General features: G+C 48.6%; 1 protein-coding gene across 1 annotated transcript; it reads left to right on the top strand.

Annotated features, from left to right (window-relative positions):
- Positions 1–12086: 12086 nt before the first annotated feature.
- On the top strand, positions 12087–17619 carry LOC128728495 (general odorant-binding protein 45-like). Its single transcript, XM_053822120.1, has 2 exons — positions 12087–12928; positions 17604–17619. The coding sequence occupies exons 1-2, from the start codon at positions 12087–12089 to the stop codon at positions 17617–17619; spliced, it is 858 nt and encodes a 285-aa protein (XP_053678095.1).
- The last annotated feature ends 384 nt before the right edge of the window (positions 17620–18003 follow it).

Genomic DNA, 18003 nt, shown 5'->3' with positions numbered 1-18003 from the left:
CGGGTGAAAGTAGTCCTGCTTATTAACTGCTCTCTCGCTCTCGCTCCTATTGTGGAAACACTCTATTCTTTGGAAGTCCCAAAAATAAGGTTCCTTTGGGTTGAGGTTTCGACGTTTAATGACTGTCTGTCGAGCCATCAACTCCGTGCATGGCCAAGGATCGTCAGGAACGCCGGTCTTTGAGCTTCTCTAGCCTTTTACGGCCTACTTTACAATTCCGTGGACGTTCCGATGGAGCCCCAAACCGAGAATTAATTGTCAATAACGCTCATCGTTTAACCGCAACGGATTAAGGCCTCGGTTACCTTTCATAATCCGCTTTACGAAGGGATACACCAGCATTAGCGGTCGTCGATTCACCTGGAACCAATCGTGTGCCGTCCCCACCAACAAGTGCTACAGAAGTAGAAGGAACGGAAGAGCACCCGCATCGGCAGAACGTCTTCGTTGAGTCCTCCAAGAACGCTCAAGCGCAGCCTGTTTCGTTCCCTGTCGTGGTTTGAAAGGAAGCCTTTAGAACGCCTCCGAAAGCAACCCTATTCCTCCACACTAGGCTGCCTACCTGATGCGCTGGGGAGGTTTTTTTTTTCGTTATTTCATCGCCAGCACTCTACCCCAAACTGTTCCGGTGGTGGCAGTTAATAGTAGATGACATGCCACTTTTGTCCCCAAGCTGGCAGGTTGGCGTGTTTAGGCTGCCAGTTTATAATTGTCGCTGGCACGATGACCTTGACACACATACCTATCGGGGAAGCGAAACGGGACACGTTTCGTTTTTATGTGCTTTAGACTCCCTTTTCTACGGGAATCCTTGCGTGATGCAACTAGTTTCCCGTTGTCCAAACACGAACGGCTGTACGACTCGAAAGGACGTTAGGCACATCTGGGAGGGTGGACTTTTTTTTAGAACTGTCACGCAATGTTGAAACTATTAAAAAGAAAAAAAAACTCCTAAATCCTTCCATAAGCTCATCAATCCATCGTACGTTAGACGTTTCCAGATTTCACCGGTCAGTCGTTAATTGCCAGCACGGGGTTGCCATGTACGTTCGTGTGACGTAACCTACCACCATGAGAAACAATGTTTGATTTTGTGTGCTTTAGCTCACCCATTGTTTGCCACCGAACCCATGAGTAGCTCTATCACACAGTATAAGGTCCGCTTATCATCTCCACAGTCGGCTGCGTCATCGTCATTACAGAGGATATGCCTCCTGTCAGATTCGAAGCTCACACCTCAGCGGAAATTCGGCGTCATACGTCCACTATGGACCAGATTGGTGGACTTGTACGGGCACGGTGCGTTACATTGCCCATCGCAATGATCACATTTCATCTGGAGGCACACCAAACGTGCTCGAGATGTGGTTTTTTCCGTTCATCGTGGAATAGAACCAACCTACCCACGGCTTATATCGCACGGCGCGTTCGCTGCTGTCAAGAACTTTCCGACTCGACGACTCAACCCAGAGAGGACAACGACCAGACGAAATTATTGATTCTCGGCGTTTCTCGAAGCAAAACAAGTGGCAGCGAAAATAAATAAATGAAACGGCAAACGGTACAGAACCTGCGAGCCAAAACCGACCGAAACCTGGAGGATATGGCCTTCCAGTCCAGGCTGTCGACGTGAACCGAACCCAGAATGGTCCGGTGAGTCGTACGGAAGTGGCAGCTCCTGGAGCGTTTTTTGAGTGTTTATTTTTTTTTCAATAATTTAATTTTTGCTCCTGTGTGGGTGAGCTGAAATGTTGGCTATTTTTGAATATAGGCAACGGTCGCGCACTGCCACCGAGCTGCGCCGGTGCCGTGTTTTTAGTTTCGTTTTGTCCAACGTCTACTTTGGGCACTTTTCCGAGGTGATTAAATGTTTGGGAAGGTGGCGTGAAATTTTAACGAATTGTCTACACCCTCGTTCCCGCTTCGTGGATCAGGTGACTGACAACGGTCGTATCTGAAGTGAAACGCATTTAATGAACGCTGAGTTTGCACGTCGTCTATGATTTGTTTTTTTTTTCTCACTCATTACTCATCTAGCACGTTGTGTTACTGTATTTTTGTTTGCTTTTAGAATAATTTTTTTGAGCCGCCAGTTCCGTAATCGGTGGTTAAATTAACACTCGATAAGGATGTCGACAAATAGGCGCCATTGCTATCCTTCTTGAAATGTCCAAGGATGTCTCCCTTGACCGCTTTTGTGGTTCTGTTTATTTCACCTTTTTTACGACAGTCATTAGAGTCTACGAGGCGACGCTGGGGCTTCGAGTGGAGCACCACAATCAGCATATTTTTGTTTGCTCGTCCAGCACTTCCGCTTTACTCACCAAGGTTAATTGGATGTGGATGACATGTCCCGTCTTCGCCTGCAAGTACACTTCAGCAGGTGTTTACTCGGGATATTAGGTGCACCTATTTTCTAGCTCATTTAATGTTTACCACGCGCCAAGGAAGTACTCCACGATAGTAAGGATCGTTAGGAATACCCTAATATTAGAAGCTAACTCTAAATCGGCAATCCGCGCTTCCGTTGCGACACAAACGACGGACATCGTTGATGCCACGCTGCCGGTGAGGAACGTCTGGCAGCGTACCCAAAAGGGACTGACAAGATCATCTTCACGCTTCACGGTCTCCGTAGCACGCCCGTTTTGGGAACGTTAAGGTGCATCTGTACGCCCTTTTTTTTCCTCTCTTTCCTATTCTTCGCCTCCCAAATGGAGACTTAAACCTCTCGAAACCTCGTGGATCAAGTCGTTCCGGGCTCGGTTCCAGCAGGTTTAGAGGTGGCGGGTAATCCTCGGAAATTAAATCGCCTCCACCGTCGGACTCTCGCATTTGGCGGCCGATGTAGCTACACTAATTTTCGCTCGAGATTAGATCAAACTTTGGCCCCACCCTGGAACATCGTGTGCATTCGCTACACAGTGGTTGCGAGAGATAACACCACCTTCGATCGGTGACCGGTTCGTCTGGAGGAGAACTTCCCCAGTAGCTTCTCGGCTATCGCGTTCGGCTTATATGCAGATAGGTCTTGGTTTTCCTGCAGCCCTCCCCCATCCAGCTCGTTATCTCTCAAACAAGCGTGACGGTGGGGCTCGTTTTCGTGCCCTTTTTCACACCAACACCACCGAAAAAGGGGGCCAAGCAGGTAGGAGGCAACGAGCCGTGTGCATTCATTTTGTTTCCGCGTTTATAATAATTTGATCGCTTCATGAATTATAGCGATCTGGCCGCTCGCTTTAGCGGAAAAGGGATAAGGGTGGGAAGAGGCAAGGGTGGTGCTGGGGGAAATGGTGCGGGTTGGCGGTCAGCGGGTGATGGTCACTCTCGGGTTGGCTCATAAAACATGCACGTTTCAATTATTCGCCCGTTCTCCTGAAGGGCTCGGTTTTCTCCACCCAGAAGGGCGGAAAAACTGGGCGGGTAAAAGGGAAAACCAGGGCAGGGGGACAGGGAGCGGCTTCTTCTTGGCGACTTCCCGAGCAACAGGTTCCCGCCCAGGGTCGGTTTTGTTTGGTTGGGTTTTCTAATTAATTTACATACGCGTCTGGCACGGAAACGTGGCGTTTCGGGCGGGAAAAGTGCGCGAAAGCGAACACGGAAAAAACGAAGAAAAAAAGGCCAAGTTACCAAGCGAGACCTCGAGACGGGGCAGACGACGTCAGGCAGATCAATCAGGTCAATTGAACTCCCCCTGTTTGAAGCCGACGCGTGTATACTGGCTGGTTGGAGTGCCACCGTTCGCGTCCGGTCGTACGGAGGATTCTCATGCTGAATGAGTTTGGTGGTTTTCTTCCATTCCATTCCAGAAAGATGTTCTTCTTCACTCGCTGTAGCAACCTGTCAGATTTCCTTTTTTTTCCATGGCCCATTTCCGCATGACCTGGTTCGAGTCGAGACCTTCAGGTTGAGAGGAATGGTAGAATTCACGCGCGCAACTGAACGAGCCACTCGATTTCCCGCAAGATATGACAATGCATTATGTCCAGGTTTCCACGACCAAAAAAAAAAGAAGAAAAGAACACAAACGAGGGGAAAACTAACTTTTTGGCAAGTCCCACCGGCGTTCTAATGCGATGAAAGCCCGCCACCAAAAACGGGTTCCAAACTCCAAAGACCTGACGTCAGACGAAGGAGGACTTCGAACCGTCCGGTGGATGTGGAACAGCTGCCACCAAACATGCTCCCTGCGTACCCGAATTACGTTACCACCCGGTGCACGATGCAGATGTATGTAAATTAAAATGTAATAAAATTTGCATACCACACCCGAAGCCGGAGAACAGGCGCATCGCAGCGAGGGTTTGACTCGAGATTGATGAATGGCAGAGCGAGCCCAGGTTAGGTGGGCTCGGTATCGTTTTCGATTTAGTTAGACGTTTGCGCCCTTCCGGCGGGCCCCTTTTTCGGACGTCTCGGGTTAGACGATTGTGTCCTGGGTGTCGGTGGGTAGAGGAACTGCGTGTTGTAAATGCATGAGCTGTGGAGGAGGTTTCGACGTCGACCGAGCGCATCGTTGTCTGGACGACATTCTTGCTTGCTTGCTGAGGCATGATCGGTGGACGTTTGGTGTTAGAACTCCCGAACTTTTGCATGGAGCAAATTTTAAGGGGGTGTGCCTGGTTTGGAAGTGTTTCATTTCGGTGCATTCTTTAATAATATGCTGCTTTTGGTCATTTTGGTTGTGGAGCAGGTTCTGTAGAAGGAGTGCTTTGGAATCTAAATTAAAGCCCAATGATATGCCCAACGATTGGTTTAAATAAACACATTAGCGGAAAAACCAAATCAAGGTGAATAACTGCTAAACCTTTACGGTTGCGATCCGAAGTTACTACACATTTTATAACAAAAATCTCTAAAAATGTTTCAACCAATTTTGGGAACACTCGGAAAGACGTTAAAAGTCGATATGAATATAAATAAACTGATAATGTTCGTACTGTGGATTAACTAAATTGAGTAGTTCGTGGACAAGTTTATAAACTTTCTGCTATGTATTTTAATGTCTGAGGTTCACAAATTATATAGAACATAATCTCTTTATTTGTTGGCTATAAAAGATGACAATAAAATCTTCATCGGAGGAAATCACGAACGAATCCATCTGCGTACGAAACGTGTTTAGATAACGCTTCCGAGCCGGCCTATCTCCCTCGGTGATGGAATAAAAGAACCACAAAAGGGCACGTGTACTGGCCGCTTATGGCAACAACGTACACCGTTGTGCTTAATTGATTGATTAATGGGCAGCAGCTTCCCTGCTAACGAGTCGCCTTCGAGGGTTTTCCACGTCCGTCCGTCCGCTGCGTGGCGCAAAAGAAGCAAAAAGGAAGCTGACAAAAGAAAAATACACACTGTCTTACACGCCGGCTCACTGATCCTATTAATTCCCTTCGGGCCCTCTAGCGGCCGGCCCACCAAACCGCAAATGTGTGTGTACTTTAAATGTTTCAATTAACTCAACAATATAATTAACCGACGCACACGCGCCCCGCTTGTACGCCTGCCTACGTGACTGTGGAAGATACATTTCATAATTTGCACCTCACCCTTTTTCTGCGCTACTTCTGCACCCTTACGGAAGGGCTTTCGGGGCGGGAAGGGCGTCCCACGAGGCGCGGGTTCGAATTAATCTTTGCAAGTGGCGAAAACGAAAATGCTACAAATAATCGTACCCCCGCACAGCCACCTTGCCGAGGGAAGGGCTCAGCAGCAGCTGGATGAAGGTGTTCGAGCCCTTTGGTTTCGCAAATTGAAAGCTCAAGAGCTCCATCACACACCGGAACGAACCAAACTGCGGGCTGATGCGTTCTGCGTTCCGGTGTACTATCGCTCTCTCCCACCTGCCGTTAGTGGTGTGTATGTATGTGTGTGTGTGTGTGGTTTGATAATATTTCGGTTGCCTGTTTTTTTTTTATCATCATTACCCACCCTCCCGGGTTATTATTATTTATTTTGTAGCGCAAATAATGACGCAGCTGTAATTAATGTCGAACGCGCTGTTTTCAAGGGCCCCACCCCACCCCCACCCCCTTAAAGGGCCTCCCCACCGCTTCGGGCGTCTTCTTCTTGAGACAATACCCACAAACGGTAGAAGGGCTCAGACGACGCCTTTGGTATGGGCGCGTGAGTGCGTTCAATTTGCACGCGCGCATTCACCAGCAGTACTTTGGCCCTTCTGGACGCGCCGTTCGCATGCCCCATTCGCACGCAACGTGAGCCCCCCACAGCCCTCGGTTGCCCTAATTTATGGTAATTGAAAATGAATGCAGCCTTGCTTGGTTGATTTATCGACAGCGCCTCCGGGTTGTGGTACGAGCGCGTGATTTTAGGGCGACCGATGGGGTTTTTTTTTGCTTCTCCTGCTTTGCAATGAAACGCCCTCACGCAGGTCGCAAATCTTCACCTGTCATGGTGTAGTGGATTGTAAACAACAGGACGTTTTGACAGTTAGTAGCGTTCGAGTCAAGATTTAGTAATGTTTTCTGTCGCACACGGGCTATGGGTTAATTAAACCATGGCTAAATTAATTCAAATTGAACTGCTTCAAACGAGAGTTTCTCAAGAGTGCATAATGGTCCTTGAAAACTTTAGCATTTGGAGAGAGCTTTTCCAGTTACTACTTCCAAAAAAAGGACTCTAATTGTCCTGTTTAGTGAGAGCTTTTCCACACGCTTCATACAAACCGAATTACAACCATGGTATGTAATTATTCGTTCATAAAACACCCACTCGAATGAAGGAGTACATTTTTGCAGCTTTACCAACGTAGTGGTGCAAACGCATTCGATATAAATCACCTAAAAAGGAAGTAATTTTGTGGTCCTAAAATTTGCGGCAATGATTGAACCTTCTCGAGTGGGAGTCACTTAACATGGACGGTTTTGGTTCCACCAGATCCAGCTAGCTCAAAGATGTGTTCGTTGGCATTAAAATAACGAAAAAAGAAACACCCCAATGTGAGACGCGAACGGGCGATCCTGGCGTCCTTTCCGTCCTTTAACCACCGATTCGTAGCGTTCAAAGGACGCACCGCCGGGAAAGTTGACTCGCACACATTCGCGCACACTCAACGGAAGAAAATTTGCGGTAGGTCACGTAACCGCGCAGGCCGTCTTCGGTAGCGAGACGCTTGCACGAAGAAAAGGATGTGTTTTTCGAAGGGGTGAAGAAAAAAAATATCGGTACGTGCTGTCTCCCTCTCTGCCTTTAAGGGGTGGGTGATTTTCCAACCAAAAAAAAAACCACCCTTTGAGGGTGTTTCGAAGGTTTTTTCGGAGCACATTCCCGGCGCTGGCCGCAGGATTACGTTATCGCAGCTCCAAGTGGAACCGCAAGCAATGCACGGTTTCAGATTTTGCTTCGTTGGCTTCGACGTTTTGGGGTGATTTTGATTTTCTCCTCGCACACGAATCCGTTTCTTTTGCTGTTTTTCCACTCTAAGGCGAATCGACGAACTCCACGATGAGTCAACTTTTCCTTCGAACCTGGCTTTATACCGTGGGTTGTGAACGAGCTGTGGGCAGTTGCTGAGTGTTTAAAGGAAACTGATGAGGACGATCTTTTTAAGAATTTTTTACCACTAAATTCAGACTTCAGCGCCTCGGGAAATCAAGATGGATGCGAAGTGAGTGCTTTTGGTTTATTTCAATGATTTTGGAGACTCGAAAGAAGGCATAACAATGCTTTTCTTCAATGAGACTTGTTTATTGCTTCTTTGAATCTAAGAAAACAGATTGCTTAATATTAGATACGCTCAATGCGAAGAAACGAACATTTAACCTGGTCTGCTTGTAATATCGATTCGCTAAACAACTAACATTGAATGTAAGGAAGGTTTTAAGACACTTTTATCAAAATGTAAGGTAAATCATGACTTCCGAAACTGATTTTAATTATATGTTTTTCAAACCAATAAAATTTAGCGAGCATTTCTATCTCCATTATGTTGATTTTTAGAATTTTTCAAACATTGATTGGGCTATCTAAAATAAATAAAATATTGAAAACGTCATCCGGAAATATATTTTACGATTTCGGTAGACCGACACCCACAGATGAGCTGCTCGAAAGCAGCTTCAACGGCGTAAAGCTGCGAGCCAGCAGACATTCGGTAGCCCTGAAGGGAGCGCGTGGCTTTAAGCGAGCCTCATTTCGAGCGAACAAAAAAAAGCAGGGCTAAAAAGGGAGAAATGAAAAACGACCCGCTATTAGGGACCGTTTTGTAGCTGGTCCCGGGGAAAAAGCGAACGGGAACGCGCCTGGAAAATGGGTTCCGGCGGGACCGCGGTCCGGTGCTAGGTTATTATTTTCCACCCGAAAGGGCTCACTTTGGTGGCCTCCCCTCACCCCTCCCACGTCCCACCACCGGGTCCAGTCTTGGTCGTTCATCGAAGTATATTTTACGGACAATTAAACCGCGCGCGATGCGCTATAATGAGCGGCGTTTGCGATCCGCCCGTCCGTCATCATCATCACCGGCCGGGTGATTTCCATTGACTCGTAAAGAGAGAAACCTGGGTGCAAGAGGGGAGGAAGGGGGAGGGGGGGGGGCTATTTTCCACCCACGAACGGGAGCAGATTCCTTGAAAAAAAAACCCAACCCCTTCTACCCACACATGCATGGGTGTGGCGGAAATTGGTCACTTTAAATTTCCATCGCACCATCAAAGGGTTCGGAGCCCGTGAATAAGGGCACGGTATTGACGGAACCAGCAAAAAAGGCACACACACACACGGTCCGAAAGCTAGTGGTAGCGGAAAAGCGCTGGAAAAACAACCGAACAGCGAGACGATCCGTGGCTCGCCGCCTCGGAAAAACGAAAAGCTGTTTAGTCCTCAATGATACGCTCAGACACCTTTGCATCTATGCATGTCTACCTTTGGTTGGGGGAGCGAGAAAGAGATAGGAGAGTGGAGAGAAAGGGAGAGGAAAAGCGGAAGGGCGAGACCCATCGCTCGCGGATGCACTTTGCGAGGATGCATCCCGGTGCATCCAGCCGGTGATTTGTGGTTTTATTTTTAAACGCTGTCGGTTGGGCACTTTTTTCGCTCTTTTTTTTCCATTCTCGTTTAGTTACTTTTTTCACCACCGTAGCGCGGGTTGTTTCATATTTTGAATTTGCACGCTCGGTTGTCCGGTGGAGGTGGGTGCTGAAAATAAAAAAAAATGCAGCAACAAAACAGGACTTTAATGCCACCCCTTTTTTGGCTCATGCCGTTAGGCTACCCAGGTGCCCAGGAGAAATGTAAAACCGTGGGAATTTAGCGCCACAGAATCTCGGGAGTCTTTTTTTTGATGTTTGAGAAACGTGCCGCGGGTGGTGGACGATGTTGGCGATTGAAGTTTTGACAGGTTGTCACGAACGCTCGCTACCGGGTATGCGTTTAGCGAGAGTAATGGATAAAAAATGTGTCAATCTGGGGTGAATTATGGAGCCAAAGTGCATCCAGCGATAGGTGCAACAATTCGCTCCTTGTTAAGCTGCCAGGGAAAGGGTTGAGTGTAATTTTGACGTTTAAATGCTTCCACTGTTGTTGATGTAGCCACCCTGTAGTTAGCGCCAGAATAGAAGGCAATAGAAGTAGCGATCAATGCACCGGTGGAGATTTGAGGTCGGGGAAAAAGTTAAACAAGCGAATGCACATTTGCACGGAACACCGGCCGATGTTCGGATAGGCGTGAGAATCCGACCGTGTGGCGATTTTCCGCCCAGCCAAAATAGCGCTGCGAGGAATTTTGTCGGATGTGGAACAAAACGGAAAAAAGGGCACAGCATCCATGTACACAGTAGGCCAGGCATGAGAGTGTGGGGTCTTTGAAATCGGAGCGTTTAGGTGGTTTTTTTTTCTCGTGTCGCGATCGCTTCACATGGCTGGTCGCGCTGATGTCAGTGAGGTGTGAAGATGCACCAATTAAGCGGGAAACAAATCCCAGAGATTGAAAAAAAAACCCTCAAAAGGTGGAGAAAGGTATAGAGAATGCATATATGAACCTTCATACTGCTCAGATGAAAGTGAGATTTCTGTTCATTTAACTTTATGGCTTCATACTGCCATGTGGCATCGCGTACAAGACATCGAAAGGGGCCTTATCTCAGCCGCGGACTTTTGGGAAATCCTCTGACATACGAAGCGCTGAGAAGTAGGGCAGAAATTAATAGGGAATGATTAAAATTCCAAAGGTTCTTCGCCTTCTTTGCAATGAGAAATATTTCGCACGGTTAAGTGAGAACCGACATTTTTTCCCCCAATCCTAGCATCGGGTACGTGTATGGGTAGTACGTTTCGTGACCGCCTCAAGTCCACGCACACGAACAGAACCAAACCATGAAAGTGGTGAGCCAGCAGAACCCACCAGGAACCGTTTCTCGGGAGGTTCTTGAGCGTACTCTTTCGTCGTTCAGTTCACCGTCTTCGCGGCTACTTTCACCGCCAACCTGGCGATGGCAAGAAGCGCATGGTGAAACGAGCTTCTGCGAGCAAACGGAGCGCTAATCGAAGAGCAAGGATCTTGCCGGTGCCACAAAACGCAAGACGGTTGACCTCGCGCGGGCCTCATCCGTCTCCGAAAAACAAAAAAAAAAAACAGATTCATCGCAGGATGGCAGAGGGCTCAGTTGGTGTGGTGGCACTTTTTCAAGTACACCCGCGTGGTTCACACATACAGTGTCCTCCGGTGGCTGGTGTGCTCACCCGATAAGCTGTAGTACGGGGCTGGAAGCAGAGTGGATCCAGAAGAGGCGACGACAGAGACGCTAGCCTTTCGGAGGGTACACATTAAGTCATTCGTCGTCGGTACATAAGCCCTCCTGCCGCTGCTGGTTGGGGAATTGGGGAAGTAGCTCCTGGGGATGTGAGGAGTCCTGACCAGTTTCCTATCCCCCCCCTCTCGTGGCAGCGTGGTTTTCCCATTGTTTGCAAAACGAGCACGTTTGTCGTCGACGACATCGACGGAGAAGTGCTCAGGAACTCAGGCTCCAAGGAAGAAGGAACCCGCGCGAGTCCCACGCGGGTTTTCCTCCCCAAAAGACGACTTCCGACCGCTCGTACACACACACACACGCCCGTGTACACACAAACTCACACCAGGCCACGTGGTGGGAAGAAGTCGCTCCAGAGCGTCGTCGTCGTCGAAGTTTGGCGAACAATCGACCAGCTGGGCGCTGCGAGTCAAGGGCTCAAGGACGAAGAAGTTTTCCCGTTTGGAGCTGTTGAGGGTGGTGGGGGAGGTGGCTGGAGGGACCACCTCTGACATGCCCGTCCCTCCCTCCGGGACTTCCGGGTCTGCCGAACACGCTTCGCTTTTGGACGACCTTCTCGCGCAAACATCCGTACGCCATTAAAATACTTTAATGTTAATGCAGCGCACCCACGCCGCCGCCATTTTGCAGCCAAACGCACCGGGGGGATGGAAGAAGAAAAAAATAATGCTCGTCCTTTTCGGTGCGTTGGTAAAGGATGGCATCGCGACGTCATCAAGCGTGTGGTAGTGAATGGTGCAAATGATTTAATAGCTTTAAGATGGCACCGTATTGTGGCACCGTTAGACAGCGGGCGCTTTAAGCCGCAGATTGTGGTTGGTTTTGGGTGATTTTTTGTCGCTTGTTTCGAGCAAGTGGGTCTTCTGGCACGGTTGAGCTAGGTCCGGGCTGGAAAAGTTGATCCTTGCCGCGTCGGTGAACTCCTGCAGCTATTGTGAGCAGCTTGAGCATCACCCTAAGGCAGCGCGTTGTCAGTTTTCTGACACTGACGTGCGTGTTATCAGCTCACGGCGTAGATCCGACCAGAACTGGCTGCATGCGTACATCGAACGAGCTGAGATACGCCTCTTGTTGGGACGTGCTGAACGTGCCTTGTTGGAGCTGACGAGATTGTTAGCTCCAGAGGACCGTGGGAAGATGCCACCGTGATTGGAACGGGATGGAACATCGATTGAAGCGAGTGAGGTGTTTTACAAAATCACCCAAGGGGGGAATCTCCACGAGCTCCTAAAGAATATAAAGTGCCGAGGGCAAGGCTTAGTGCGTGCTCAGAACCAACTCGCGATTAGAGTTGGAAGGCAATTTCAGAAGTGAATCAAAGCTATGTGGAATAGAGCGGGTGCAGTGGTGCGATTTGTCGCTGTTGGTTGGTTGGTGTTGCTGTTGGGTCATGCCCCAACAACACAAGGTGTACCAGGCACTAGCCATGGGTACGAGATGAAAAGCTTTGCTCAAGCCTACTTAGAGTGTCTGCAGTACCTGAACGTCTCTCGTCAGTCGATGTATTCCTACGATGAAGCAACGCCAGCGGGTAAGTGTCTTATGAGGTGTATCGGTTTGAACATGCGATGGTGGAACGATCTGGAGGGTCTCGACGACCCTGCGCTGGTGCGTTTTTTCCGTCGTACGGATGAGAAGGCGTTGCAGAGGGCTCGCAGTTGTCTGGAGGAGATACCAGAGTCGTCAGATGTCTGCGCGGCGGCATATACTTCGTTCCGGTGTTACAGCATCGAGTTAGGTGAGCTCATCGCTCACCCTCGGTACGTGACCCCACAGAAAACAGAGATTCGTCAGGCAGTGATCGACTGTGCGCAGATGGTTCAGGTGTCGGAAGACCAATTGTCGACGTATGTGGCTGCTGAATCACTCCAGGATGATAGTGGAGCATCTAGTCTGCTGAGATGTATCATTATTCGGCTCGGACTCTACACAGATTATAAAGGAATAATGGCTGATCGACTACAAGCACTATTCGGTGAGAATGCTTCCCGGTTATTGACAGTGGAGCAGGTGGCTCTAGCCAAACAGTGTGAGGTTGACCTCCGTGAATCTGGTTTGGATGTTTTTGCACAGGCTGCACAGTCTGTTGAAATATGCTACGGTCGAGAGGTTTTGATAGAGCTATGGAAGGCACTAACAGAGAGCTACGATAACACACGTGATGTGTTGGAAGAAACGCCTCTCTTCATTGCCACAGAAGATGTTATTAAGCAACGTAACCAACAGCAAAATACCGTCGATAATGGCTTGGATTATCAACCTCTTACAATCATTTTTCCCGAGGGAAATGCCCTAGAAGAAACTGCAGAAAATAATGCACAAAAGGATGTAAATGATATTGAGGAGCCTATCAACATTCCGAACGATAAGCCATATGAAGAAACATATCATTTCCACCAACCTATAGAAAGTGCGGTACGTCTTGAAAACCCATTAACATTTAATTGTCATAATGAATACTGAAGGTTTTTTGATTCATTCATTTTATACATTACACTATACTTGAAGGAATTTAAAAAAGTTGAACAGGAAACAGGTCATGCGGTTCGTCTACGATCTACCATGCATCCTATGAATAATAGACCGCACATGATAGTTGGCTCAGGTAGGCTTTAACATGCAATAAGTCCTAATTTTTTCATACGAATGATCTATTATTCCCTCATTTATATAGTATTGCATCAATGTTCTGCAAAAATGCGGCGCTCCGTTCCTTTTGGCCCATTTTATTCAAATGGGATGACTCGTGAGTATCTACTCTACTCTCTACTCAAACCATGGAGCAGCAGTAAATTAAATGTTCAATTTTATCACTTTCAGATGCACACCCAGTCTTTCCACAACCCATTATGGCAATGTCTAACCCATCTGTACCCAACTTTGCAGTACATCAACGTATGTCGAGAGAAACTGTACCCGATCCACCATCATTTGATCGCGGAGAAAACTCTCCGTTGAATTCCGATGTTAGTCAGCGAACGGTTCAGGAGGATAATAAGGAAAATGTTTCATTAAATGCCGAGTCTGGTCAGTCAATGGAGGATGACCATTATCCACCTTTAACTTTCGATTCAGCACCTGTAAACAATGCACCGGAGTATGTTGAGGATAGACAGGCTGATGATAATTTAGAAATAGTCGAACATCCTTCACCGCAACCAGATATAATGTTTTCCAATACGGTAGTCGAAGCTGCTTCAGAACAACCGATTGGAGAAGATACCGAGGTTGCTGAGGATGACCCAACATCATTGGATGCTGACGCGAGAAATGCTGCGATAGACCAGGATAATGAGGAAAATGTTTCATTGAGTACCGAGTCTGGTCAGTCAATCGAGGATGACAATTACCCACCTTTGACTTTCGATTCAGCATCTGTAAACAATGCACCAGAGTTTGTTGAGGATAGGGAGTCTGAAGATAATTTGGAAGTAGTTGAACATCCTTCACCGCAACCAGATATATTGTTTTCCAATACGGTACTCGAAGCTGCTTCAGAACAACAGATTGGAGAAGATACCGAGGTTGTTGAGGATAACCCAACACCATTGGATGCTGATGCGAGAAATGCTGCGATAGACCAACTAACGGTAGATAATTCAGGGCATGTTAAGTATATTACGTTATCACTAGTGCCAGTGCTTATCCCTGATCTAGTACCTGGTCAGCAGGATGTTCAGGATTCTACGTTACCAATGGATTCAGTAATGGGAAATGCTGTACCATCAGATCAACTGATGGAAACACCTGAAGTAGATAATGATTCACTTCCACCGACCTTTGAAGATGATGAAGAGGGAGACGATCAAGCCGATACATTGCCTTTAGATGCTCCCGTTCCTACGTCAAATGCTGCCTCAAAAGAGGTTGTTACAAATCCGTTGTTGCGAGTTCTTGGAGCCATCCAAACCTCTACGTTATCATTGGATGGTATCGCGGAATATGCTGCTACGATTATAACGGGTTCGTCAACAGACGCTTCTACTGATGTCCAGGATCCATCATCTACCACAGAGTCCAAGCAAAACGACATTCCCAGCTCCACTTGCGAACCTACCACTGATGTCCCTGTTCAATCGTTTTCAAGTACAACAACTGAACAGGATAGTATGGATGATGTTAGAAAGACGATGAATCCCGCCACGTCGTTGATTTCATTGTACCGGTCATCAGCTCGTCGTCTTAAGATGTCGCTGAACAATTTAATCAACGTCATACTGGCTTTAAGGTGAAAAGAGAACCGGATATTGAAGCAAATTATGAGTATACTACTCTCATGGAATATTTGGCGACTTTAGCATGAAATATGAAAGCACTGGAACAGCAATCACTTAGCGACAAATAGGACAATAAACCACAAAAAAGTCGTTAAAAATTTAATCAATCGTTCGTTCGCAACGTCTTTAAGTCTTTGCGGAAAATGCTTACAAAAGGCGGGATGTAGTTTTGTGGAAGCAATGGTCCACATCTCATCGTAATCGGAATGCTGCAATAACGCTCCCAAACGATAACCGCGGGCCATAACCGTAAGGTGGGAGTGTAATACAGCGTCGGTTTTATTATTCTAGCCCTCGCTCGGCGTGTACGAGCCGGTGGTTATTTATTTACTCGATGCAAAAGCACCCGGAACCACCCGGGAGCGACCTCAGCTCCTAAGGCGGCCGGCACTGTAATTGGTAAATCCGCTTCCGATGGGCGAGAGCGAGTACCGGATGGCACCCGCCCTGGAAAGGGGTAGCCATCGTCCTGTGAAAACTATCGGCAAAACCACAGTCTCAAGTCCGTAGACTCCTTGATTGGGCGAATCGATGCGGCAACGTTTGCGGGCTCGACCAGAGAGAGAGAGAGAAAGTTCCTGCAACGCTGCAACGCTGGAAAAGCCGACCCTTTTCTGGAAGGACACCTCGCTGCACCGTGGGTTTCGTCCTGGTGGCCAGTAGAAGCATAGCGCTGCCTTCCCACCCTTAGGCCATCAATAATTGATGCACACCGAGACCGAGAGGAGGGCGAGCGTTTTAGCCAAATTAAGATTGTCAGCTAATGAATATTTGGACGGCACGCCCTGCGACGCCATCTAGCGGTGACGGTGCGCACAAATGGATGCACTTTTCGCCTGGTGACAGCCACAAGGGCCGGGCTGGGCGATGGAGGATGAGTGCCCAACCGTGCTCATTAAAGTTTAAAAAACGGAAGCGCTTTTCCGAGGAAGGCAAACTCCCGATAAGGCACTCTTCGGCGTGCTGGCGTGGAGAGCTGTGGCGTAACGTAACGCAAGCTCGTACTGCTCCACCACGGGTTTTCTGCTCATTAATATTCTGCTCTTTCTTGGACGTGGGTTGGATATTTTCCTGCGCATCTTCCGGACCAAAACAGCCGATTTTGGGGTGTGAAAACTCGTCCGTAAGCTGACAATCATCCCACTGTCTCTCTCTCGTTTCTGGCGCTGGCGCTGGCGCTCGATTGCTGGGTCTTTATTAAATCATGCAGCTGTCCAAACCTGGCCTCAGGTGACGTGGCTCAATGTGGTGTCGTTGATCCTCCCACCGGTCGATTGGAGCTTCCAGCACACACCCGGTAGATGGAAGATAAGATTGTCCTTCTCGCGACCCGTGGCGGTTCCGATCCGAAGCTGGCTCTCGATCGGCGAACGTTGATGCCCTTTGCGAGGACTCGATAACTCCACGAAGCCTCCGGCACGGGATCTGACATGCCGTGCGATCGGTCCACATCGATAGCATAATTGGCCCATTGCACGTCAGTTCACAAATCAATCACGGCGTCGGGTGGTCGGCCTCCATGCACCTCACTGCTGAGCTGTTCGTTCAGCTTGACGTCTTATTATGCGCATTGCACGACAGCCTGATTTCGGCTGCGTGGATGTTTTTTTTTCCTCTCTCTCCCTTTTTTGTGTGTATTTCGTTCCATTTTTCGGGCTTCGGACTTTGGCTTGAGTGCAGCATCAAGGTGTCGTTGGTGCTTCTCGGAGGTTTTGGAACGCAAAGTAGCATGATTGGGGAGGGCATCCTCTTCTCAAACTCACTTTACGTCGTGGTTTGAGGCGGAAGTACTCGCGTCACTTGACGTTTGACACCTCCGTGACGGACCGATGACAGGCATTTGTTTGGTGGAATCTCGCAACCGCTCGTAATGCATGCGACTGCCCATTAATTCCGCGCTTAAAGCCACCCGAAATGCTAGTTCCAGGGCGGAGGAATGCGTTTTCCAAAACTTTTCCATCAAAACACTGCGCTTTTGCTCGTTTTTCCCTCGCTCGGGTTTGGTTTTTGCGCGCCATAATCCACAGCGCCCGTTCGGGAGGCTCCAGTTTTGCGACGTGGAAAATGGCGTTTTCCCGTCTGGGCTTTCACCCGTCAGCCTCTCCACCCGTGGCGCACCACCCCGAAAGAGTTTGCTATTTTTCGCAGTAGATAAGAGGCTAAAAAACCAACGAAAAATAACCCCGCGCAAGTTGGCCCAGGGAAGCACACCGAGGAGGAATGTTCGGAAAAACACAGCGCTCCGAAAATCAATCTCCTGTCCCGCTTCCTCACACCTTCTTCTTCACTTACGCTTTCTCTCTCTCTCTATCTCTCTCTCTCTCTCTCTCTCTCACACACGCTCTCTTTTTTGGATCTCACTCGCTCACGGTGTATGTATGTGTGTTTGTATGTTGTTTTTAACCCTCCACGCGCGCTAACTGCTTGCGTATATGCGCCTCCTCTTGGCCAGGGCACGGCGCTCTTCCCCTCCCATCCTGCACCCCCCTCGCACCCGTAATGGCCGGCTAGGGCTGGCGAAGATTTTTCCCGCCCCCAATTCGGTGCTCGAACTTCGTTGCAGGTTTGCCATTATGTAGCGGCGGGAAAACCCGCTTCACATGCCCGCTTCACTATGTAGCGGTGCGAGAGAGCAAAAATCTTGGCCGGCACAAAAACGCGCACCCTCCACACGCCCTTCACCCACTGGAACCACACACACACACACACGCCTACACGTTCTCGTAAAGATGTAGCACGAAAATTCAAACAAAAACACCTTCTGCGCCTGCTGGCCCGTTCGTACCGGTGCCGCGTAAGCAGGAAAAACCTCCCAATCGGGAAAGCCGGAAAGCCTCGGCATGCGGGTGCACCCGTACGGTGGTGCGAGGGGTGCGTGGGGAAGGTATGGGATGTCAAAAAACCAACCGGGACCGACCCTAAAGGTGGTGGAAGGGATGCGATGGACGCGACCAGCCAGGCGG

The sequence above is a fragment of the Anopheles nili genome, chromosome X (assembly GCF_943737925.1).
Source record: "Anopheles nili chromosome X, idAnoNiliSN_F5_01, whole genome shotgun sequence".
Classification (NCBI taxonomy): Eukaryota; Metazoa; Arthropoda; class Insecta; order Diptera; family Culicidae; genus Anopheles; species Anopheles nili.
This window is presented reverse-complemented; position numbering and strand designations above follow the sequence as displayed.